The following is a 26,908-nucleotide window of genomic DNA, read 5'->3' on the forward strand; positions in this document are numbered from 1 at the left end:
AGTCCTTTCCATTGGTGGTCAGTGAAAAGTCCTTTCCATTGGTGGTCAGTGAAATGTCCTTTCCATTGGTGGTCAGTGAAAAGAACTTTCCATTGGTGGTCAGTGAAAAGTCCTTTCCATTGGTGGTCAGTGAAAAGTCCTTTCCATTGGTGGTCAGTGAAAAGTCCTTTCCATTGGTGGTCAGTGAAAAGTCCTTTCCATTGGTGGTCAGTGAAAAGTCCTTTCCATTGGTGGTCAGTGAAATGTCCTTTCCATTGGTGGTCAGTGAAAAGTACTTTCCATTGGTGGTCAGTGAAAGGTCCTTTCCATTGGTGGTCAGTGAAAAGTCATTTCCATTGGTGGTCAGTGAAAAGTACTTTCCATTGGTGGTCAGTGAAAAGTACTTTCCATTGGTGGTCAGTGAAAAGTACTTTCCATTGGTGGTCAGTGAAAAGTCCTTTCCATTGGTGGTCAGTGAAAAGTCCTTTCCATTGGTGGTCAGTGAAAAGTCCTTTACATTGGTGGTCAGTGAAAAGTCCTTTCCATTGGTGGTCAGTGAAAAGTCCTTTCCATTGGTGGTCAGTGAAAAGAACTTTCCATTAGTGGTCAGTGAAAAGTACTTTCCATTGGTGGTCAGTGAAAAGTCCTTTCCATTGGTGGTCAGTGAAAAGTCCTTTCCATTGGTGGTCAGTGAAAAGTCCTTTCCATTGGTGGTCAGTGAAAAGTCCTTTCCATTGGTGGTCAGTGAAAAGTCCTTTCCATTGGTGGTCAGTGAAAAGAACTTTCCATTAGTGGTCAGTGAAAAGTACTTTCCATTGGTGGTCAGTGAAAAGTCCTTTCCATTGGTGGTCAGTGAAAAGAACTTTCCATTAGTGGTCAGTGAAAAGTACTTTCCATTAGTGGTCAGTGAAAAGTCCTTTCCATTGGTGGTCAGTGAAAAGTCCTTTCCATTAGTGCTCAGTGAAAAGTACTTTCCATTGGTGGTCAGTGAAAAGTCCCTTACCCTGGTGGTCAGTAAATAGTCACCTTACTCTGGTGGCCTGTGAAAAACCATACTCATCTAATAGAGGTAAGTGTAGTGCCCCTCTACAGTGGTGGTCACTCCAGTGGCCCTTTACACTGATGACTAGTGGAAGAAGAACTCCCTTGATTTGGTGGCACATAAAAGAAGGGCCCCTTGTTATACTAATGGTCAGTGGAAAGAATCCTCCCATTCTCCTCTGACCTCTGACATCAACAAAGTATTTTCATCCACACAACTGGCGCTCACTGGATTTGTATTTTTCTCTTTTTCGGACCATTCTCTGTAAACCCTAGAGATGGTTGTGTGTGAAAATCCCAGTAGATCAGCAGTTTTTGAAATACTCAGACCAGCCCGTCTGGCACCAACAACCATGCCGCATTCAAAGTCACTTAAATCCCCTTTCTTTCCCATCCTGATGCTCGGTTTGAACTTTAGCAAATCATCTTCACCACATCTAGATGCCTAAGTGCATTGAGTTGCTGCCATGGGATTGGCTGATTAGCAATCTGTGTTACCAAGCATCTGAACAGGAATACCTAATAAAGTGGCCGGTGGGTGTATATTCTAGTTTCATGTTCAGTCTGGTTTGCTTTCCATCCTAGGGAAAAGTAAGTTGGCTTTAACAGCAAAACATGGCTTCCCGAGGTTTAAAATTAGCAGGGGGTCTCTGTCATCAGGTTAATGCAAATATTTGTTGTTTGGTTTAACAGATAGCATGTTGGTGACATTTATAGGTACACAAAGCTGGCAGTGTTAACAATTGTTTTATGCGGGTCTCCTGACCTTTCACCTAAGAGAGGCCCCCACTCTGTGCCTGCAGGGAAGCCTCATACTGTCCCTTAGCAACTGTCGGGCTGTTTTGTGGCGATTTGCTATCTACAGACCTGCTCTGCATATCTAATTCTTCTTTCTAAAGACTTCCTTATAATCTTATAATGGATACCAGTCACTGATGCTGAGCTTTGTGTTTTCTTTTACCATATCACATTATTGCAGTGCAATATTATCCAGCTTAGTCTGCTGGATGTGTAATGTAATCAGATGACATAAGTATTGTAGGGCTGGCAGGAAAGCAAACCTACTTGTTTACACGAACATGGATGGAAGACAAACAGGGCAGCTGAACAAGCTTTATATCACTGGTCCTAAACCTAGATTAAACACAGCCGTCCACCATCGCCAACATCTGCTAAAAGGGTCCAGTGTTTTACAGGGGTCAGCACTCTGATATGTCAGTGCTTTCAGTTGCAACCGCATTTGTGAAAAAGAAAGGCAACACAATTACATTTCATTGGGGTTTTATATGAGACATGGCATCTCTGTCCAGGGGCCAGACTCCTTTGTTCTGTATATACATCTTATCACCTCTTGGGATGTGATATTGGAAGATATAGAGGTGACTGTCCATATGGCACATAGTAAATATGTAAAACCTGAAAAAAGGAACCCCCTTGGTTTAGTGGGACTTTAGAGGTAACAGTAGAAATCTCTCAAGAGAAAGGTTGTATAAGTAATATGTAAAACCTTTGCTTAAAAAAATAAATAAATAAATAAATATATATATAAACAAAAGTGAGCACACCCCTGAGTGAAAATGTCCAAATTGGGCCAATTAGCGATTTTCCCTTCCCGGTGTCATGTGACTCATTAGTGTTACAAGGTCTCAGGTGTGAATAGAAAGCAGGTGTGTTAAATTAGGTTATCCCTCTCACTGTCTAATATTGGTCACTGGAAGTTTAACATGGCACCCCCTGGCAAAGAACTCTTTGAGGATCTAAAAAAAGGAATTGTTGCTCTACATAAAGATGGCCTAGGCCAGTGATGGCGAACCTTGGCACCCCAGATGTTTTGGAACTTCATTTCCCATGATGCTCTACTACACTGCAGAATGCATGAGTATCATGGGAAATGTAGTTCTAAAACATCTGGGGTGCCAAGGTTCGCCATCACTGGCCTAGGCTATAAGAAGATTGCCAAGACCCACCCTTAAACTGAGCTGCAGCACGGTGGCAAAGACCATACAGTGGTTTACCAAGACCGGTTCCACTCTGAACAGGCTTCGATATGGTCAACCAAAGTAGTTGAGTGAACGTGCTCAGCGTCATATCCAGAGGTTGTCTTCGGGAAATAGATGTATGAGTGCTGCCAGCATTGCTGCAGAGGTTGAAGGGGTGGGGGGTCAGCCTGTCATTGCTCAGACCATACACCGCACACTGCATCAAATTGGTCTGCCTGGCTGTCATCCCAGAAGGAAGCCTCTTCTGAAAATGATGCACAAAAAAGCCCGCAAACAGTTTTCTGAGGACAAGCAGACTAAGGATATGGATTACTGGAACCATGTCCTTTGGTTTGATGAGACCAAGATAAACTTATTTGGTTCAAACGTTGTCAAGCGTGTGTGGCGGCAACCAGGTGAGGAGTACAAAGACAAGAGTGTCTTGTCTACAGTAAAGCATGTGAAGCTCTGGTGAACTCTATGCCCAAGAGGGTTAGGACAGTGCTGGAAAATAATGGTGGCCACACAAAATATTGACACTTTGGGCCCAATTTGGACATTTTCACTTAAATGTGTACTCACTTTTGTTGCCAGCGGTTTAGACATTGATGAGACTGTGTGTTGAGTTATTTTGAGGGGACAGCAAATTTACACTGTTATACAAGCTGTATTGTACACCCACTACTTTACATTGTAGCAAAGTGTTATCTCTTCAGTATTGTCACATGAAAAGATATAATAAAATATGTACAAAAATATGAGGGGTGTACTCACTTTTGTATGTACCTTGAGAACGTCATTTCTGCCGAAACGTACGTCGGTCGGGCGTGCTGACGTCATCGGAGAGAGACGAAGGGCGAGCGGAAGAGCCGACCGGCCGGCGGCTCGTGTGATATTATATATGCGCTCTCCCCATATACGCTTGTAGGTGTTATTCCTTATTGTTTTTAATAAAGTATACCAGTTTTATGCCATGGGACCATCTATTTTTATTTTCATATATGTGATCTGATGATGGATGTCCCCAATACATGATTTTGGCTGAAGCCACAGTTCTGGAGGTGTAATCAAGTCTCTAACCCTGGAGTACCTGGACATTTGGAGATCTTGGGTGAAAAACCCTCCCCAATTTGGCGTTTATTGTATTAACTTCTGGTAAGCAGTTTGTACCACTGGTGGCAGTCACTACACATTTGGTGGAGTCTGGTATTTATCCGAATCATCTACTACCTTTGGGATTCTTTACGGCTTGTGTGATACACTTTATGTTCACTTCCTTTTACGTTTGTAAGTGCTTTTCCTCTATTGCTCTAATATTGTTTATCAGTTTTACGCTATGGGACCATTTATCTTTTCTCATATGTATGCGGTCTGATGTTGGATGATCCCAATATATGGTCCAAGCCCTGGAGGTGCAGTGGAGGATCTGACTTTGGAGTGTGTTGCCATTTGGAGACCTTGGGTGTGAAATCCCTTTGCTTGTTTGGCTTGCATATAATTACATTCTGGTAAGCAGTTTGTACTACTGGTGGTGGTCAATTTACACCTAGTGAAGTTTAGCGATTATCAGAATTCTCACTTTTCTTTTGGGAATCTCCTGATCAAGAGACTTTATGAACTTTTTCTCAAATTTATGTGCTATTCACTTTTATATTTTTTTCCCACCTAAATATTGGGGGGTATATTTTTATAACATAATATAATCACCATTTTAATACAATTTTTTATTATAAGTTTATATATGATGTTTTGATTTCACATGTGTTTGAGTGACACTGTTTCACTTTAATAGCGCAGCTTGTTTTACTTTATTACTTATTGGGTGTCGTCACACTTGAAGCTTCTTTTTCTCTTTTTCACATAGCGTGGTTATTTTCCTTCTATAATTTTCCTTCTAATATTTATCAATGAACAGGGTAAAGCTAGACATTTTTCCAATTTGTAAGTTTGCTCAAAACAATTCTTTTTGTAATTGCTTAGCATTATCCAATTGTTTATAAAAAATGTTGTTTTTTTTTTTTTAACATCCATTAGTTTTTATAAGGCCTTTGGGCTCAGCTAGAAAAACCAGTTTGTTTTTTTCAATTGATACAAAAAAATGGCCTAGAATTAACTGTACAATGTGATAGACGTTTTAAATTGCAGCACTTTAAGGTGGTGATGTCAGCCAGTTCTGCATCTATAAAACCACTTAGAGGGGTAATATGTTGAAATGATCCAATCGGCTGACACATTGTATATGAGTAATACCAGCAATGATGTAATTGTGTGACACCTGAGAGAATCGGCTGGCTGCATCATCAGTGCCAATGGAACCATCACGGCTATTAAAGTGCAATTTGTCGTGTTTCTTCTCCTCTACATTGACATAATCACACATAATATCCAATATCTATGAATCATATCATAGCCTCTGAAAACATTTGTGCTTAGATCATTGACTATACAATCCCGAAGTTGCTACCTGAATTACATGATCAGATAATGTCAATTATAGCGATTTTTCTCTGTGCTACTGCATTTAATCAGTAGGGCTTTGTGACACTGTATGCTGGATTGTTAAATGGAAGCAAATATAGAACAGTCATTTTGCCAAGAACTAACTACACATTTATTTTTTCATATTTTGAGTAAGATTACATTACAAAGATTTGTCACAATTGGTTGCCATTTTTGTCATTTAGTACACCTACCCACACAGTTGGTAAATGTAATATTATAATGCCTGTCAAAAATCGTAATCTCTGATCTCCTTATGTATGCATACGTGTTTTACCTTCTCTTATTGCTCAAGCAGCGTCTATATACAAAGTTTAAAAAAAAACAAGTTTAGTTAAAGGCAGCAAGACAGTACTTGCATTCAATGAGAAGTGTCCCTTGTGCCTACGGCTGGTCTCTTAGTTCAAATTCTTCATCAGTAATCTTCTGGTGCTGTGGGGTTAATGCAATCAGCTGGTTCTGTCATTGGCACTTGTCAAGAGTGCTGACAATACCCACCCTTTCCACCTCCTCCTCCATTCATTGAAAAAACAGCAATTATTATGGCGCTCTACTAGTGTAGACAGGGCTGCAGGTATATACTTGGACCAGTGTTAAGGATGGAGCAGCTGGTAGGAAAGTCCAAGTTAGTGGTCAGATGACAATGGTGGTAATAATCCAAATAAGCGAGGCTGTACTTAGAGGCTGTTGGCAGAGGCTCTACATGAAAGGAAAAAGCAAGAAAGCAGCGCCAACTAAGTGTAGCATACAGAGTTTACTGAGGGTAAAAAGACTTTGTACACTCACTGATCAGCACATTATCACAGCAACATCCATCCGCCACTATAAAGAGAAAGATGTACACCATTCAGGCAATTGGGACTCCACAGCCAACCATGGGTGCAGGACCTCAGATTGCCACCGCAGACAGAAATGCAAGAGAAATGGCTGCACACCAGACAATGGCTCACGATGAAAGGCTTTATTGAATAAGGATGCAAGGTACAGCAAATGGATGGTAGACTACCAAGTATTCGTGTGAAATGCGTCTACCATACATTTGCTGTACCTTGCATCCTTATTCAGTAAAGCCTTTCATCGTGAGCCATCGTCTGGTGTGCGGCCATTTCTCTTGTATTTCCATCCATCACTAGCCTAGAGAGACTTTGCAGATGACCCGTTCTACTTACCATACTGGCATATCGTTTTACCTTTGTGAGTGTACAAATTCTTTTTACCCTCATTAAATTCTGTATGCTACACTTAGTTGGCACTGTCTTTTTGCATTTTCCTCCATTCATTGAAGCTATACCATAGCTTTCATCAAAGAAATGCGCCCTAATAATGGAGTATAATAAATCCAAAGAATTTCCAAGCTCAACTTACCGACCAGCCTGCAACCAACCAAATTGACCTGTCTAACAGTATGCGTTAAAAACAGGGGTTTAGTTGCACACATTTGCAAAAACATGCATAAGCTGCAGGCCCTTGTAAGGCACCTTGTTACCTGCAGTCCCTACCTCTAACTTTTCAGAGTCTCCATAGTGGGAGCACATGCATTCTGATGTGCCAGTTGTAGGTGGGGGCAGTGACCATTTTTTGTATTGTTGCTATATTGGTAAGTTATGCACTGACACCTTTGCTGCCGTAGTGCAATGTGCTGGGTGTTCAAGGGGTTCCCGCGCCTTTAAGGAGAGGTGTGCTCCCTCTATCTATCCATGAGAATGCATGTGCTTGTGACTGGAGGCGCAGGAACCCCTTTAAACACCCAGCACATTGCACTACGACAGCAAAGGTGTCTGTGCGTTGCCTGACCAATATATTAACAGTGGAAAAAATGATCACTGCCCCCACCTATAACCGGCACATCAGAATGCATGTGCTCCCACTATGGAGGCTCTTAAAAGTTAGAAGTAGGGACTGCAGGTAACAGGATGCCTTGCTGGGTAGGGTTACCACCTCATCCCTTTAAACCAGAACAAATATTAATGGCACAGGTTCTGAAGCTAAAATAATGAAGATAAGGCACCAAGTGAGTTTAATTCCCACCATAATCAGCCACAGAACCTGTGTAATTAAAGTGTGTCCTGGTTTAAAGGGATGAGGTGGCAACCCTATTGCCAGGGCTTGCAGCTGTATTGTATTTGCAGACGTGTGCAACTAAACCCCTGTTTTTTGCGCATACTGTTAGACAGGTCAATTTGGTTGGTCACAGGCTGGTTGGTAAGTTGAGCTTGGAAATTCTTTGGTTTTATTTGACATGCGTTTGCCCTTCCAATGTTCCTTGCTGTCAGGGCCAGGTATGGATGGGGGCAGTTACTATTTTTTGTATTTTTGCTATTAATGGAGGAGGGGCAGATGAATGAGCGGTCCTCCTCATAGCTCCCATGACAGGTCCTACACTCATATTAACCCCCGCAGCACCAAAACAGAGTATTTCAACCTTTCAAACTGTGTAGCTAAGTGACCAGTAACCAGCACAAGGGACACGTTTCTTTAAGACCTCATGCTGCACCTGGAGCTTACAAAATACTGTTTATACAGGCTTTCAGCTTTTTTTTTTTTTTGCAGAAAAAACACACGTATATGCACGGAAATGTATTCCAATGGCCAGAATAAATAAAAATTGGCTAATAGAATGCACCTATTCTCAAAAACCATACACATATAAACATGCATACATATTGTAACATTAGAGGTGATCCGAGAGGAAGTTGGCACCCCCTCCTCTTTACCCACAGCCTTCTAGTGCATGTCACAGGTTCCAGAATGTTGCAGGACCATTTATGAAGCGCAGTGTGTGTGATCACTCAGTAAGTAAATACGGTGAACCTGTGTTCGTCTTAAAGTGATTGTAAAAAGTTACCTTGTAAAACAACCCATTCCGTTTAAAATAGAAATGAAAGGAAAACATTTTTGTATAGATACAAAAATATTTTAAGCTCCTCTTCTTCCCCATTTTTTATAAGTGATCACATTTCCTCTGTTCCCAGCTGCATAAGAACCAGAGGAGGAGAAACAGCAGTACAGTGAAGTGAAGCCAGTGAATGGCTGTGTGTTTGTGTAAGGGGGGGGGGGGTTGTCAGGACAAGTCTGATCATTGGAGGAAGCTGGCTGAGTTCCCAGGATAACTAGTAAACTGAGCATGATGTGTTCTCCTGTTTGGTGTGGTCAGTTTTTAATCCAAAAGCAGAGGGACTGGCAGATACAAAGAGAACAGGATACTTTTTCATACAGGTACATGGTATAGCAGGCACATATCAGGGATTTTGAAATGTTGGGTTTATTTTCTCTGTAAATATTTGCAAGAAAATTTAAAACTGGATTTTTTTTTCCTAGTGCATGATTGGTTAATTGAAGTGAAAATAGCTTCACTTTAGGTAAAGCCTCTTCTCCTTTAGTTCATTTGACAACTCTGCGTGACTTTTCCATCCTGAAGAGCTAGCTGGTTAGCAGTGGTGCTGAGTACATGCCTATTATACAAGTGGCCAGTAGAGGGAGATTCTGCAGCTTCAGAAAAAAAAACATATGGTACAGCAAGCAAGCAGCAATGTGAAAGTTGCCTCAAACTCACTTGAATGTAAGTAATAATATAGAAGCTCAGAATGTTTTCCTCTAAGAAACACAACAATGTCAGAAGGAAGAACTTTTCTTTTTGCATTTTGCAGGGAATCAGATTTCCCACTGGTGAGTGAAAGGAAAATCAATTTGCCATTGGCCTAGGCAATAGATCCATTAAATTCAATCAATTTTAGGAGTTTCTTTTAAACCTCTGAAGGACTTTATACAGTAAAAAATATCCTGCATTGTTTGTATGGAGAACACACTCTTAAGCCGGCCATACATAGATAAAAATTCACCTGCTTTAGCAGGGACTGGCTTAATTTTGGTATGGGCACCCTGGTTGAACACAAGTTGATCTATCAATCAATTTGTATACAACCAGCCTGTCAGGCTTTTCCCAAACGATTAGCGCACCGGCTATAGCTGGCAACACTAATCATTGTGGTCTGCCGGCATTGAATGCTCCCTACTTGCAGAACACAATAGCAACGCAGGAGGGATTCCTCCACCAAGACTGAGTTGATGTGGGAATTGGGCTTTTTTCTTTTCTTCAACCCTTGGAAGGAAAGAAAATTGCATAATCTATGGCCTGCCTGCACATCTGATGTTAACTCTGGACCCCTTTTGGAGTTCTTGCTAGCCTAATACTTGCCTAAAGGTTCAGTTAGTCCAAAAATGGAAATGACTCCTTGTAAAGCAGACTAGACATTTACTGTATATGGAGGATAGCACAGGTTTACTACAGTGCTCCAGGTCACTCCAGAGCTTTTTTGTTTCCCATTTGGTGATTCTAGTACATGCCAATGAGTAAAGCTATATAGACTGTTAGGCTGGCCATACACAGAGCAAATTTCTTTCCTGCAACCACGGGTTGCAGAAAAGAAATTTGCTTGATCCCTCCTGCCAAGCCATTGTCTTTTCGTGGGGGTGGGGGAAGCTGCCATCCCCCGTTCCCAGGAGAAGAAAGTGATAATTATTAGCAGCTATAGCAGTGATAATCACAGATAAAACCCGACAAGCTGGTTGTACCCAAGGTGATCAATCGATCTACTTGGTACATTCAGCCTGCCCATACACGGTTCGATTTTTGGACGGTTCCTGAGATTCGAACCATGTAAGGCCTGCCTTAGTAGCCGGCTGTGCTACTAAAAGCGATAGTGGGTAATGATTATGAGAGACAACCAATCACTATATAGATGGGATCAATGGATGCCTATGAAATAAGCTACACAAGCAGCATGTAGAAGAAGTCACTCACACACACATTTGAAGCACTGTGAATTCCAACAGGATTTCTTTGCTTCTGCATGCTATATATGTTTCTTTCTCTATAGCAGGGGCCCTCAAACTACGGCCCTCCAGCTGTTGCGGAACTACACATCCCATGAGGCATTGTAAAACTATGACAATAACAGACATGGCTAGGCATGATGGGAATTGTAGTTCCTGAACAACTGGAGGGCCATAGTTGGAAGACCCCTGCTCTATAGGGAAGCCATTTGTGCCTCCTGTGTAGCCCTAGCCTAAAGCGAATCCGTCGCATTTAAACTAAAAACATACGGGTGTATTTATGAAAACAAATTTGCATAGCAATTCACACAAATTCACCCAGAGAAAGTGCATGTACATTTGTTCTGTGCATTATAAGGGTATTCCATGTGCTGGTCGATACATGGATTTAAAATAAATACCACATTTGACCACTAGATGGTGCCAAGTAAGAATTTCCTATATCTTTATCTATTATTATTATACAGGATTTATATAGCACCAACAGGTTGTGCAACGCTTTACAATATAAGGGAAGACAATACAGTGACAAAACAATTTAATACAGGAGAATTTGGACGACCCTGCTCCTTAGAGCTTACAATCTAGAAGGGAGGGTCAAGTGAAACAAAAGGAAATCACTGTGGGGGGATGAGCTGATGGCGAAAATTGATCTATTTAGTGTCCAAATGTGGCATTTTCCAGAGGTGGGGGACTCGAGTCACATGACTTGACTTAAGTCAGACTTAAGTCACCAGTTTGAGGACTTGAGACTTGCTTGACTAAAATTAATAAAAGACTCGACTTGACTTTGACTTGGTATTCATGACTTGAGACTTGACATTGACTTGAGACATATGACTCGAAATGACTTTACTTTTTTAAGTTATTAAATATTTGCATTTTCTCAAGATGTGTTAAAGTAAAATTAATGTGCCTGTTAGGTTTCTGACACCACAGTCACTTAAAACACCTCAGTGTGTTCTGATTTTTAGGACACTGGCTGTTTAACAATGGAAATACTTAACATGTTTTTAGTGAATGTGGTGTTGAAACATGACCGGACGAAGGATTTTGAGCTGTTTGGACATTCAAAGTGTTTCTTTAATATGCGAAGAAAAGAGCACTAAGCAGTTTTGTTAATGTTGAAAATAAAACAAAACCTTTCCTGACCACTGACTTTTAACTCATTTAAAGGGGAAAATTGGGGTAGATCAGTATTTTGACTTGATTTGTGACTTGACCAAAATAAATGACTTGACTTGACTTGCTTGACTTCTAGCAGGGACTCGACTTGACTTGCTTGTTTTTCGCCACAGTAACTTGGGACTTGCTTGAGACTTGAAGGTTAAGACTTGAGACTTGCTTGTGACTTGCACATGTGTGACTTACTCCCATGTCTGGCATTTTCTGTTATAAAGCAATGACATTTTTTTGTTATTAAATAAATGCAAGGAACAGTTTTATGTCTTGTTAGTATATATTTATAAAGTAAAAAAAAATAAAAAAAAAAGACTGTTTCCCCTTTGCAGATAATGTAGATAATGGTGCATGGTCACACCCAGAGTAAGTTGTCCTACATTGTAGCACTGATGTGATCTTTTGAACTGTTGCATTTTCAAACTTGCTTGGTAGCAGATTCCCTTTAAAGCGGAGTTCCGGCCACAAAATCTTTACTTTAGATTTTATGGCAACCGCTTCCTTATTGTCCCCTGTAAAAGAATTGGATATTCCCGGCTTTTTTTTTTTTTTTTTTTACTTACCTTATTTCAGAAGATAATATACTCACCTTTACTTCCACTTCCTCCTTCCTCGGCCGCGGCCCGCACCGTCACTTCCTGTCCCGCAATGCGTCCTGGGAGCTCTTACTCGTCGCTCCCAGGATGCAATGGGCAATGGCGTAGGCGGCAGGCCGCTCCTCTCATCACGTTATTTCCAAACAGGAAAAGACGCCATGTTAGGCGGAGCCCAGCGCAGATGGCGCCATATTTAAAGAGGTTTAAAAAGCTTATTGATGTTCCGGGATGCGGAGAATAGCTTTATAGGGGCGGCAACTTCCTCCACGCTGCCGTCCCTATGGAAACTCATAATATGCCGATCGCATTGTACTGGGCATGCGCGAGATTTCGCGCTGGATTCACCGGCCTCCTCCCTCTAGAAGCAGGAAGCAGGGCAGACATTTCCCCACTGCGGACTCGGCTAACCCGGACAAAGATGGCGGCGCTCTGCACAGATTATATAAAGTAAGATTTTATGAATACCTAACTCTTATTTAACTGTATAAAACAGGATTAGCGGATATATAAAAGGTCGGTGGGTCACTGTTTGGGGGGGTATTTAAAAAAAAAAAAAAAAAAGATTCTGTGGCCGGAACTCCACTTTAACATTTATGTTTGCATGTGTTTTCTTTTTCTGTGTAATGGTAGGATATGTTCTTTGTAAAAGGGGAAAGTATAATGCAGTTGTTTCCCACCTAGAAGAAGGGAAGTGAAAGCACAGTGGTGTTTATAGCTGTGAGACAAAGCTTTCATCATGTTTCTGCGCTCAGTGTTCTCTAGTAGGTTGCAATGTTGGGAGTTAAAAGCTTATGTGAAGCTCAGAGAGGGACTGACAGGCTGGCAGTCTGTCTACATTCCCAGTTTTCTCTGTAGAGGTGTAATTGACCTAAAGATTTGGGAGGCACTTCTGTTATCTGCAGTGGAATTTTGAAATATTTTTTAAAGTGACTCAGCAGACTTTTAAATGCTAGGCTGGGGGGTTCTGCTTCCATTGTCCTTTACCATTGTAAAAGCTTTTGCACGCTTTCATACCATTTTTAATGTTAGGCTGGTAACATTCTCTAGTTCCCTAATCCCTACCTTCCAAATGCACCCACCTTACCTTACCGGAATTGCCGGCTTCTTCTTCCCGCAGGCTTCTATTTAGTTTTGAATTTGGCACAGCCGTGTTTGGCTCTGCCCAAAGACCCATGTCATCCACCCATAGGAATCTACCGCAGAGCTCTCCAAACTATGGCCCTCCAGTTGTTCAAGAACTACAATTCCCATCTGTGAATGTCAGAGTTTTACAATGCCTCATGGGAAAGTGTAGTTCTGCAACAGCTGAAGGTCCATAATTTGGAGATCACTGATCTGCAGTATGAATTAGGGTGTATAAAAAAAAATAAGTCTTCATTATTGGAATGTGCGAGGCACATTGTAGCCTATCTTTGGGGCCTTGAGTATACTCATGACCAGGGGGGATAAAAATACATTATTTAAAAAAAAAAATTAAAATCTGATTTTTTTTTTTATTTAACCACTTAAAGACCAGAAAAGTTTTGCCCTCTTAACCATGTTAGGCCATGTTTTGCGATTCACCACTGCGTTACTTTAACTGACAATGGTCGTGCAATACTGTACCCAAATAAACCTAATGTCCTTTTTTCCCACAAATAGAGCTTTCTTTTGGTGATATTTGATCACCTCTGAGATTTTTTTTATTTTTTGCGCCATCAACAAATAAATTGCAGTACAATTCTGAAAAAAATTGGCATTTTAGGCCAATATGTATTCTGCCGCATATGTTTGGTAAAAAAAAAAAATCCCAATAAGTGTATATTGATTGGTTTGCGCAAAAGTTATTGCGTCTACAAACTAGGGGAAAAAATGTATGATTTTTTTTTTTATTTTTTTTTTTACTAGTAATGGCGGCGATCAGCAATTTTTAGTGGGACTGCGACATTGCGGCGGACAGTGGGAAAACTTTTCTCGATCAGCCGGCTGCAGCCAATATTCTGGCAATGGAGGAGTCTCACACAGCGGGGTAGATTCTTCCATCCACCTCACTTTTCTTGATCAGGGAATCTGTTTGGTTTTTTGATCATCCCTCTGGTCAGCCTTCCTGTCTGGCCAACCGTCTGGTCAGCTTGAGAAAAGGCTTGTTTTAGTAGTTTGTATCACTAGGAACAATCTAGTTCAGGGGTATGCAAACTGTGTCCCTCCAGCTATTGCAAAACCACAAGTCCCATCATGCCTCTGCCTCTGGATGTCATGCTTGTGGCTGTCAGAGTCTTGCTATGCGTGATGGGAATTGTAGTTCTGCAACATCTGGAGGGCCACAGTTTGCAAATCCCAGATCTAGTTATTCAGTCTTGCAACACAGGAGCCCAGAAGAACACAGTGATCTAGTAACTACGAGTGGACATGGGTTATGACCTTTGTTCTCTTGCTAGACTTGATGTGCAGTTAGGAAACTGGGGGCTTTTGATACTCAAAGACTGTCAGAGATTCAATTGTACTGGTCTTTGTCAGCCATTGTTTGCCGTTAACAAAAACTGAATTAAACTTTCAAGGTTCACAGTTGACAAATGTTAATGAGAAAATGTTTCGCCAAAGTGCATGAACACTTAAGCATCATACACATAATGAGAATATCAGAAGAATGATCGCCTGTTTTTTTTTTTTTTATTCAGCACCCATCATTTTTTTCAAATCAATTATTGACAACAAGTGCTGATGAGTGTGTTCTGGCACGGGGGGGGGATTGTGAAAAAAAAAAAAAAAATCTTGTGAATTTTAACATAAAGAACTGCATCCTCAGCACTCCCTGGTCACAAGTTTCCTAGACTGTTCATATGCATTTTGAGGGATTGATGGCGTATGGCTTCCTCCTCCTTATCTGTCCAGCCAATCTTTTGTATTCATTTCAGTAGACTTAAAAAAAAAAGTCTAATTTTTGTCCAAAGTGTTACTAAACCTAGGATCCTGCATTTATTATATCTGATCTCCCACAGTATACAGAACATGAAAATGCAATTATTTTAGTAAATTTAAACTGCTAAATACCTTTTCTCATCAGCAGTTAGAGCAGTCTTGTAACCTCTATCAGTGTATGGTTAAAGCTTGTAGGAGGAGTTTTCCTTCTCCCCTGATTGATCAGACTGCCGGACCCTTGACTCTCTGTCTGGACAGTGCTGATTGGCCCTGTGCCCCCAAGGCTCTGTTCTATCAGGAGAAGGATTGGAGAGAGTAAAAGAAGGGGAGGATCACAGAATGTAGGATCAAACAGCCTTTTTACACAATGCAGAGGATTAACCCCTTAGGTTCCACAGTGAGTATAACAAGCATGCTTTACTGCATATACAGACTGATTTTATTGTTGTAGGTTTAGTAACAATTTAAGTTGAACAAACATTTTGAACAATGAGAATTCTACTTAACGATGGAAGTAAACTTCCATCGTTAAAGTTTACCTATGGATAAGGCTTAGGCTTACCTATAGGTATTGTAAATATCTCCTAAACATGCATCGTTTAGGACAGGCATGTCCAACGTCCGGCCCGCGGGCCAATTGCGGCCCCAAGGCTGCTTTAATACGGCCCCACAGGTAATTTGGAAAAGTCTATTGTTGTGGCCCCTGTGAATCCCAGAGCACTGCTCAGGACCACTGGGATCTCTGGATCTTTCAACGCCCATGTTACTTGAGAATACACTAATGTTAACACCCACCGCCCGTCCCCACCAGCTTTATATCCCTTGCTCAATATGGCCTCAGACTTAGCCTGATTAGTGAGCACTACAAAACACAAATTTGGCGCTACTATGACAGGACCAGCGCCCTCTCCATGATAACTGGCATAACACCTGTTTAGATTTGTCATCCATGTGACGAAATGGAAAAGTATGCCATTTGCAATAAACTTTGCATAAAATGGTTAATTTGCATTTAATTTTAATGGTCCAAAGAATGTCAGGCAAAATGGTCGGCCCTCACGGATGTTCACTTTATCAAATCTGGCCCTCTTTGGAAAAAGTTTGGACACCCCTGGTTTAGGAGATATTTACTGTGCATGAAGCCAGTGACATGACTGGCGCATTTGCTATGAAGGAACGACCACCCGTGCCATTCCTTCAGAGCCCTGTGCCGGAGTCCGTGAACCTGGAAGCAAGATGGGTGAAGATGGAAACTGTCTCCAGCGATGACATTGCATCGCAGGAATGCTTCATTTTCAGGTGCGATGCATACTAGCATATTATGCCTTTGCCTTGCAGGTAAGGAAAGAAAAAAAAAAACGTGCATTGGTTTACAACCGCTTTAAAATGCATTTTCATGCATTATGGGGAGGAAAACAATGTAAGTGGGCTTTTTGGATTGTTTTGGCTTGTATCCCCTAACTTTATGTCTTAGTATTAATGAATTGTGTTGGTGTAGGCAATTAAATTGTACATTTATTTTCTAATGGACTGGGTAAACAATGGTGCCAAAGTATTGGATGTACAGTGTTATCCCTTATGAAATACACGAGTGGAGATTTTAGCCAGAAACTGACAATACACATTCTGCTGTAGAATATTTCACTGTCTGCTTACCTTTTGAAATCTAAATATAATGGTGTCAAGGATCCAGATAGTGCGTTTTGTCTTTATTAGGGAAAGGCAGAAGCGTATCAGTAGATAGAGGCTGCATTCCCTGTTGACGTGTGGCAGGTGATAGTGGGAGTATGACAGGCCCTGGTGCTGTGTGTAAGGCTGAGATAGATGGGAATGGCAGAGAGTAACAGATGTCTTCACTTCTATGTGAGAAGAACAAACACACAGTGGGCCTAAGTAAGGAGAAATGCACATAGTCTGTGTCTCTGAGCTGTCACACAGCATAGAAAAGAAGGCTAATCAAAGTCTTTGGAGACAACTATTCCAGGCAACTGTTGTAGAGAGTGGAGCATGGGCAAACTTGTTATATCTTGGAAGGCTAGATCCTGCTAAAAAATGAACTGCAACAAGCAAAGGAAGGATATGACCTTGCATGAAATCTCTTCCCTTCATTTGGTGGAAACATCTGCAGAGGTAACGGCCTTTGTGATACATTAGTAGTAGAGTTTTTTTTTTGAGAATGTGCTTTGCTGTCTACAGAATGAAAATCAGTAGGCTCTCTTTTACAAATGATAGTGATGGACACATCAAAAGTACTTCCGAATGACGTTCGTCAAGTCAATAAATGTATTGCTAAGAATTTCCATACAAATATTTATACCAAAGTGCACTCCAAAATCTACTAGTGTATGGGCAGCTTTAGAGCCCTTTCATCTCGGTGTGACTTGTGATGTGTTTTTCATGAGTTTGCTGTGGTTTTTAAGGATAATGATTCAATTAGAACCAGTTAGAGTTACATAAAAAATGCTTTGTGTCATGGTAGTACATATGGGTCCTATAGAAATCATTACATCATTCTGTCATATATTGGTACAGCTTTTGGTCAATTTATCAACCAATATTACCATGCATGTAGGTAGGTGCGGGGCTTTTTTTCAGCGGGAACAGGGGGGAACGCAGTTCCGGCACCTCCAGAACTGAATATATGTAAAGGAAAGGGGTGTTGGGGTGTGCTGCAGGGTCTACTGATGCTGGCTGCTGGGAAATCTATTATTGCTGGAGGGGATCTATTTTTTCAGGGGGATCTATGTTTGCTGGGGAGGTCTTCTGTTCTTTGTGGAGGATCATGTTGCATTAGTGTCAACTGTTGATAGGAGGGATGTAATGTTGAGGGAGGGGTTGCTGTTGCTGTCTGCCGGAGGGTCTATTGTTGCTGGGGAAGACTATTGTTGACGGGGGTGGATCTTATGTTGCTGGGGGGTCAATCGTTGCTAGGGAGGATTTACTGTTGAGGGAGGGGTTGCTGTTGCTGTCTGCCGGAGGGTCTATTGTTGCTGGGGAAGACTATTGTTGCCGGGGGTGGATCTTATGTTGCTGGGGGGTCAATCGTTGCTAGGGAGGATTTACTGTTGAGGGAGGGGTTGCTATTGCTGTCTGCCGGAGGGTCTATTGTTGCTGGGGAAGACTATTGTTGCTGGGGGGTGGATCTTATGTTGCTGGGGGGTCAATCGTTGCTAGGGAGGATTTACTGTTGAGGGAGGGGTTGCTGTTGCTGTCTGCCGGAGGGTCTATTGTTGCTGGGGAAGACTATTGTTGCTGGGGGGTGGATCTTATGTTGCTGGGGGGTCAATCGTTGCTAGGGAGGATTTACTGTTGAGGGAGAAATCTAAGATCTAATGTTGCTGGCTACTGGAGGGTCTAGTGATGCTGGCTGTTGAGAGTCTGTTGTTGCTGGGGTGGATCTGTTGTCACTGGGTGGGGGCCTGGGGGGGGGGGGGTGTTGGTCCATTGTTGCTGGATGTATTTTACTGTTTTTCTTGTTGTTCTCATTAACAGATTCCTACAAATTACTTAGCACCACAAAATAATACTTGGTTCTGTATTCTCTAAAAGGGGTGGTAATGGGAGATGGGTAAGGGGTGGAACCAAGGAACGGTGCGCGAAGGTGGGTAGTGGGCGGGGACAAGGGGTGACCCCAGAGGGGAGGAGTTTCTGCACCTATTCTTTGGGGGAAAAAGCCCTAGGTAGGTGTCAGAAATTTATAAAGACTCAATGTTGATCAATTATTTGATTATTATTCATGTACCTCTCTTAATTGACAAACATTCTTCTGATGGAACAAAAAATAAATTTCTAAATTAACATACTATAGCTTTTGTTTGTTTTTTGTACTTTTTTGCTACATTTTATCCTTCCAGTTTCCAAATGTTACAAGTTGTATCAAAATAGAGCAGAGGGTACATGAAAATCTGTCATTTTGCTCAGCATTCTAATCAAGCCCTTATATTGTACTATAAATTACATTGCAACTTTAAGAGCCGGGTCACACTATTGCGATGCGGGAAGGCTGCGAATTCGCAGCCTTTTCCCGCATCGCACACGCACCCCCGGCAGTTCACACTGCCATATGCGATCCGCTGGGGGTGTCAATGTAATCTTAACGACACCCCCAGTTTGATCGCATATCGCAGTGCGATCGTGCAGTTTGCACAGGATGGGATCGCACAAGTGTGAACCGCTGTGCGATCCGATCCTGATGCGGCTGCAAAAATGCCTCCTGTGCGTGTTTGCACCGGGTGCGATGCGAATTTAGCCATACAAACTGTATGGCTAAACTCGCACCGCACAGCTGATCGCATGTAATGTCGGAGCAGTGCGCTCCGACATTACATGCGAACCCGGCACTCGCATCAGTGTGAACCGGGTCTTAAGAAACTATATTATGTATACATAGGGGGTTATTTACTAAAACTTGAGAGTGAAAAATCTGGTGCAGCTGTGCATGGTAGCCAACAAGCTTCTAGCTTCAGCTTGTTCAATTAAGCTTTGATAATTACACCTGGAAGCTGATTGGTTTCTGTGCACAGTTGCATGAGATTTTACACTCTCCAGTTTTAGTAAATACCACCCAAAGATCCATATTTGTGTTTTATTGCACATTCTGTATCGGCAGCCTGCCATCTTCTTTGAGCACATTTTTGAAGCAGACAGGGGAAGTGGCTGATCTATTAAAGTGGATTGTAGTGAGTTAAATAGGAGTGCAAGCCATAGTGATTAGAAAGCCCAGCACAAGAGCTTTCACCTTACAGGGATTACATTATTACTGGGACAGAGACCACGTGTAGTCACTTGAAAATGGTTAAGAAGCTTATTCTTTGCAGCACGCCTGTATGTTCAGTGATACATGTGGATGTTTTTATTTAATCAGGGCTTAATTTCTTTTATTAAAAATGTTTCACTTGCTGGCTTCATTCAAGGTGCTTTATTCTGGAGATTTGTTCCTTTCAGAAAACATGGCTGACAAGTTGTTACAGATTATGGTCCATGGGATGTAGTTAATCTTCTTACACCAGATTAGATCCCCCATCCCTTTAATTGCATGAAGTGACTTATTCTATGTATTTGTGTATGTTAAGATGTGCAAAATAAAACTGGAGTCAGACAAGGAGAATTCTAGGAATGCAAGAAAAGCTTGATTTTTTTTTTAAAGATGTATTGATGTGGACATCATCAGCTGTCATAGGGTATATTCCTTGGTGTAATATTTGATACGTTACCTAGTTTATTTTTTCCATATTTTTTACTCAAAGATTTTGAGTATTCTGTGCTAACCAAATATCCTGCACAGGCACACGTTATTGATGATATACAGTGCATTCATAAAGTATTCAGGCCCCCTTCACTTTTTCCAATTTTGTTTTGTTGCAGCCTTATACTACAGCTGCTTAAATTCATTTTTAATTAATCTACACTCAGTACCCCATAATGACAAAGTGAAAACAGAATTTTAGAAATGTTTGCAAATGTAAGAAAAAGGAAAAAATGAAACATCGCATTGGCATAAGTATTCAGAAATTTTGCAACAACACTTGAAATTTAGCTCCGGTACCTCCCAATTCTCTTGATCATTTCTGAGATGTTTTTACACCTTGATTGGAGCCGACCTTTGGTAAATTATGTAAATTTTTTGGACATTTGAAAAGGCACACACCTCTATAAAAGGCCTCACAACTGTCAATGCATACTTTATCAGAACAAAAGCCATGAGGTCTAAGGAACTGCCTGCCGAGCTCAGAGACAGGAATATTGCAAGGCACAGATCTGGGGAAGTTTGCAAAAAATATATGCTGCACTGAAGACTCCCAAGTGGCCTCCATAATTCTCAAATGGAAGAAGTTTGGCACAACCAGGGCTCTTCCAAAAGCTGGTCACTGGGCCAAACTGAGCAATCGGGGGGGAGAAGGGCCTTAGTAAGAGAGGTGACCAAGAACCCGATGGTCACTCTAACTGAGCTCCAGAGATCCTGTGTGGAGAAGGACAACAATCACCGCAGCCCTCTACTGATCTGGGCTTTATGGCAGAATGGCTCTCCTAAGTGTAAAACACATGAAAGCCTTCTTGGAGTTTGCAAAAAAACACCTGAAGGGCTCTCAGACTGGGAGGAACAAGATTCACGGGTCTCATGATTCTAAGTGTAATGTCAGGCAAAGTATAGAGATCTCCTCAATGAAAACCTTTTCCACAGCATTTAGGACCTCAGACTGGGCTGAAAGTTCACCTTCCAACATGACAACGACCCTAAGCACACAGTCAAGCCAACACAGGAGTGGCTTAGGGACAACTCAGTGAATGTCTTAGAGTGGGCCAGCCAGAGCCCTGACTGGAATTCTATAGAACATCTCTGGAGAGACCTGAAAATGGCTGTCCCACCAATGGTCCCTATCCAACCTTACTGAGTTTGAAAGGATTTGCAAAGAAGAATGGCAGAAAATCCCTTAGGAGGTTGGCAAAGCTTGTCACATCATACCCGAAAATAATTGAGGCTGTAATTGCTGCCAAAGGTGCTTCAACAAATAGTAAAGGGTCTGAATACTAAGTACTCAAATACTAAATACTAAGTAATAATAAGTACATGTGATATTTCAATTTTTTTCTTTTTAATAAATTCACAAACATTTCTTTTTTTTTTTTTCCAAAAAGACAGACATTTCTAACGCTGTGTTATCACTTTGTCATTATGGGGTACTGAGTGTAGATCAATGAGGGGGAAAACAGATTTAAATAACTGTAATATCAGGCTGCAACATAACAAAATTAAAAAAAGTAAAGGGGATCTGAATTATTTATGAATGCACTGTATATGAAAATGCCTAATTATTGTAATATTTCTGTTCCTAGGTGAGATTGCTGATTCTTGACATATGTGGAAGCTAACCAAACTACTATTTAAAATGTTTCTCTAGCCAACTGCTTTTCTTTAGCTTTAAATAGAGTATGGAATTGTTAGCCCTGTCAATGTTTTTCTCCTGGCTGTGTGACCCACTGAAGAGATATTCCTACATGTCCTGTCTTGGAGGCACAACAGGAAGTGAGCGGTACAGCTGTCACTGGGATACGTGCTTCCATTGGATGATTTTTCTTCATCTGCTGTTCAATGACAATCAGAAGACAAATAGAATGAATGTTCCCCAGAAGGGTTGGGGGGACTGCTTTGACTAATGTTTGGATGCCGATCAAAGATTTTTTTTTTTTTTTTTATTCTTATACCCTGACAGAAACTTGGCAGGTGCAGGGACCTTTACATTATATTCCATGATGTTAGATCTAATGTGTAAAATGTGCAGAAAAAGGTTTATTGAAGACACATGGAGGTGGTGCACACTGGGATTTGGAAACGGCAATCTGTTTCCTATGGTCAACACCTCTGCTTTTTTCCTTTCTTTTGTTTTGTACTGTGTAGATGTCAATGCAGCATTCTAAATCGCAGGGCAGTTCACAGCAGTTATGTATCAAGCAGCAGTCTTTTTTTTTTCTCTTTAACAAAAAGTAAAAATGATTTTTAGATATAGTTATGTTTAAGAATATAATATCACTGAGATGATCAATAAGTATCTATAGCTACAGTTTTTATTTTTTATTTATTTATTTGGATAGAGAAAGGATACATTTCCCTGCCAAGTTGTATTTTTTTTTTAACGTCTGTGTACCCTTGTAGAAATTTCTCTTTACTTCACACAGATGCAACAGAAAGTTAGAGGAAATCTCCTAAGGAGCGGAATTCCCCTTTTAAGTTGGCCAAACACCGTTAACCGGGGTTCACACTAATGTGGTGCGGGACACCGCACGTAATTCACACAAGAATCCCAGCACATTCCTGTGCTAATTACAGGCAGTGTTTCTGGGGTGCAATTTGAGCCATGGATTTGTATGGCTCAGATCGCAGTGCATTTGCACCAAACCCGTGCAGGACCCTTTGTTTATCGACACCAAATCGCATGGGTGTTCACGCCCATGGAATCCGATTCTGAAAAATTCTGAAATTGGTTTGCGTTTTGCAAACCAATTTCGGGGTGAGGCTAACATAACATACACTCCGCGATCTGTTCACATGAATGGGTTGCAATTTTGATGCAGTGCAGAATTCGCAGCAAATTTGCTGTGAAATGGCATCTATTGTGAACCAAGGCTCAGTGTTTTTTGGGGATTTTTTTCAGCCAGTGGGCTGCAAATTAGAAAAGCTAAGGCCTCTTTCACACGGGGCGGACCGTATTTCGATCCGCTCCGGCACTTTTTTTTTTTTTTTACGGACCTGGATGACACTTGTGTCATCCGCTCCGTATGTCCGCATATCATCCCATCCGTTCGCGAATGTATGTCTATGGGATTGCAGATGTCAGTGGATGACACCGCTGACATCCGATTTTGCGTCCTTTCCGTTTTTTAAACGGAAGAAAAATAGGGTTCTGTTCCGTTCCAAAAAACGGAACAGAACTGAAAGGACGCAAATCTGATGTCAGCGGATGGTCATCCGCTGACATCCGCAATCCTATTGACATGCATTATGTCCGTATATCACCCGCAAGCGGATGGGGTGATATACGGACATACAGAACGCCCGTGTGAAAGAGGCCTAACAGATTCTTCCAGCTGTCAGAATAGGTGTTCCTATTGGGAAATTATCCTTAACCTCTTGTTTTAAGGATCACAAAGAAATGTGGGTTTTCATCTTAGGTCACAAGAACAAATACAGAAGTAAGTCCCCAATGGGGACACATATAGCAATAAAAACTTGACAGAGGGTCTAATCCAGCTCTTCTCAACCAAGGATTTGTGGAACCCTAGGATCCCTCCAGAGATTGATAGGGGTTTCTCCAGCAATTTGCAGCTTCTGAGTCTCAAGTAAGATACCAGTGACACCGATGATTTGTAAGGGGGTGTTCTTCCCACTGAACACCACAATAAGGTAGCACGATCTGTGTTCCTTGAAACCTGAAATGTATTCTAAGGGTTCCTCCATATTGAAAAGGTTGAAAAAGGCTATTCTAACCCTTCCGTACTAATCTAAACTAAAAAAAAGAAAAAGCTTTTACCAAGAGATACACTTTAATTGGTTATGTTACATTTCTATCACTTTATTTTTTCTGGTTAAACTGCGTTTTGCAATGTAACTTTTGTTTTAGCAGGATAAGAAAAAAAATCTATTTTGTTCAGCTTGTTGTTACTGTAAGGGCCCTTTCACACGGGCGCTCCGTATGTCCGCAAATCATCCTATTTTTTTGCGGATGATTTGCGGACATAATGTAAGTCTATGGCATTGCGGATGTCAGCGGAATACCATCCGCTGACATCCGATTTTCTTCCTTTCAGTTCTGTTCCGTTTTTTGGAACTGAACAAAACCCTATTTTTGTTCCGTTCAAAAAATGGAAAGGAAGGAAAATCGGATGTCAGCGGTGTCATCCGCTGACATCCGCAAACCCCCATAGACTTACATTATATCCGCATATCATACGCAAACGGATGGGATGATATGCGGGCATACAGAGCGGATGACAGAAATGTCATCCGCTCCGTGGGAAAAAAAAAAAAAGGACCGCAGCGGAGCTCTCAAACGGAGCGGCCGTGTAAAAGAGCCCTAAGGCTTCTTTCACACGGCCGCTCCGGATTTCTTCTCCGCTCTGGTGCTTTTTTTATTTTTTTTTTCACGGAGCGGATGACATTTGTGTCATCCGCTCCGTGTCTCCTCATATCATCCCATCCATTTGCGGATGATATACGGACATAATGTAAGTCTATGGCATTGCGGATGTTAGCGGATGACACCGCTGACATCCGATTTTCCTTCCTTTCTGTTTTTTGCACGGATGAAAAAATAGGGTTCTGTTCCGTTCCAAAAAACGGAACAGAACTGAAAGGAGGCAAATCGGATGTCAGCGGATGGTATTCCGCTGACATCCGCAATGTCATTGACTTACATTATGTCCGCAAATCATCACGCAAAAAAATAGGATGATTTGCGGACACACGGAGCGGCCGTGTGAAAGGACCCTAACTTTAAAGTAGAACTATAGGCTAAATTTTTTGTTTTGGATACAGCAAGGGAGAGTTATAACCCCTCAGATTTTTTTTTTTCGCCATCTTTTTTTCACCCATTGCGGAGATTTCCCTTCACTTTCTATCCCATAGCCAAACAGGAAGTGTGAGGAAATCCCTGCAAATTAAAGGGAATTCCATGTGGACCCCCAGGTCATCAGAATTAGTGTCTCCATTGGAAGATTTCCACTCTATTACTTTTCTAGGAACAATTCAAAATTTGGGCTTTTCTTTTACTTTCACATTCAATGGTAATGGTAAACAGGTGAACTAGAGAGTGTAAATCTCCTTAGCGGGGGGGCACAGACATCAATAAATACCTAACGAGGGTTTGTATTCCTCTGCACTGTATCCAAAATTAAACTAATGGCATTTTGCTTTTAAAATTCTGATCAAGAGGAAAGCAAAATATTTCATCCCATGGATCTCCTGTCTGAATTATTATCACAGTGGTTTGGTCCAGTTCACAATATGACAGTCTCCTCATTGTATCCTACACATACTTATGGCAACCAAGCAGATATTTATTTTACTGGTGTGAGGTTTTTGAGGCATGTATAGATTTATGTGCAGTAGGTTAAATATGTATTACCGTAATGTAAAATTAAAGTGTCTCTCACACACAAATACAGACAAAAATATACTGTACTCAGAGATTGAAATGTGAAAACTCATATTTTATTGATTTATATTTTAGGCGCAGAAGAATGAAAGAGAATCTATCAGACAAAAGTTGGCACTTGGAAGTTTTTTCGATGATGGCCCTGGCATCTACACTAGTTGTAGCAAAAGCGGGAAGCCAAGTCTGTCTTCCAGGTACGTGCTGTTGTCTCAATACCATCGTAATATTGTCATGTTGCCCAGCGTAGACCAGAGCCTTCCATTAAGGAAAGCATTGAAAACGTAGGTTTGAGGAGTGCCTGCACACTTGTAATTAGGAGCAGAGATTGACCACTGGAATTGGTCATGTTGGCATGGTGTGTGCACCAGCATGCATAGACAGAGGGCCAGGAGAAACAATGCTACTTCCCTTGCTAAGAGCGTGATTATGTGCCCACCCAATGACATGTACCAGGAGTTGTGGACCCGTCCTAGACATTTTGGTTTGGGGACAGGATATGGGCCACTTTATATTAGTGGATACTTTTCAGCAAACAATGGGATTTCCACCGAAGTGCAGAAACCACCCACATCTGCTCTCTTTTTTTAAAGAAATTAATAACATTCTTATCCTTCCTAATTGAATTAAAATGAAATCTCTGGGAATTCATAGGAGCTGTGAATTAAAAGAGATATCATTTTGACTTTTAGCCCTTTGGGGATAATGCTTATGCCAGAGTGTATTTTCTAATGGAGTTCATAGTAGGATTTTTATTTCAATTTGATTCGTTTATGAGAGGTTACTAAGTGTTATTTCTGATAGATTGCTGTTATCCCACTTTACTACTCAGTATAATGTGAAGCATGAAAGAAAACCACTAATTACCTGAGTGCTGATGATTATTATGATTATATCTGTGATTACTGTTATTAATGGTTTATGTAGCACGTATATGCAAAGTAAAAAAAGTCAAAATTATCTTTTAGTTTACAGCATCTATGAATTCGTAAAATACATTTGTAGAACAAAACCTGTGCAGCAGTACCAGGGTACAGTGCTCGGAATTGGCCTAGAACACTGCTATTGGTTGTCCCTGCATCATTGTTCTGAATGATGCATGCTCCATCCCATTGGAAGTTCTGAGCCAATAAGCATTGAATAGTTTTGTACATAAAAGGAAATATAATTTGTCCAAAAAGCCAAAGAGGAAATATCCTTTTTGCATGTTGTCACCAAACACTTTGCAGCTGCTGCTGCTGCTGATGGTCCATAGTAC

At 41.2% G+C, this 26,908-nt stretch overlaps 1 protein-coding gene across 5 annotated transcripts in view; it reads left to right on the plus strand.

The window, feature by feature from the left end:
- Positions 1 to 26,908, plus strand: part of LOC309549529 (schwannomin-interacting protein 1) — a 609,988-nt gene that overhangs the window by 554,912 nt on the left and 28,168 nt on the right. For all 5 annotated transcript variants that reach the window (XM_082249877.1, XM_082249878.1, XM_082249879.1 and 2 more), the window contains one exon: positions 25,729 to 25,847. In XM_082249877.1, the coding sequence (XP_082106003.1) occupies positions 25,729 to 25,847 (119 nt within the window). The remainder of the gene's footprint in view (positions 1 to 25,728; positions 25,848 to 26,908) is intronic.

Source organism: Pelophylax lessonae (assembly GCF_965119305.1).
Source record: "Pelophylax lessonae genome assembly, chromosome: 3".
Taxonomy (NCBI): Eukaryota; Metazoa; Chordata; class Amphibia; order Anura; family Ranidae; genus Pelophylax; species Pelophylax lessonae.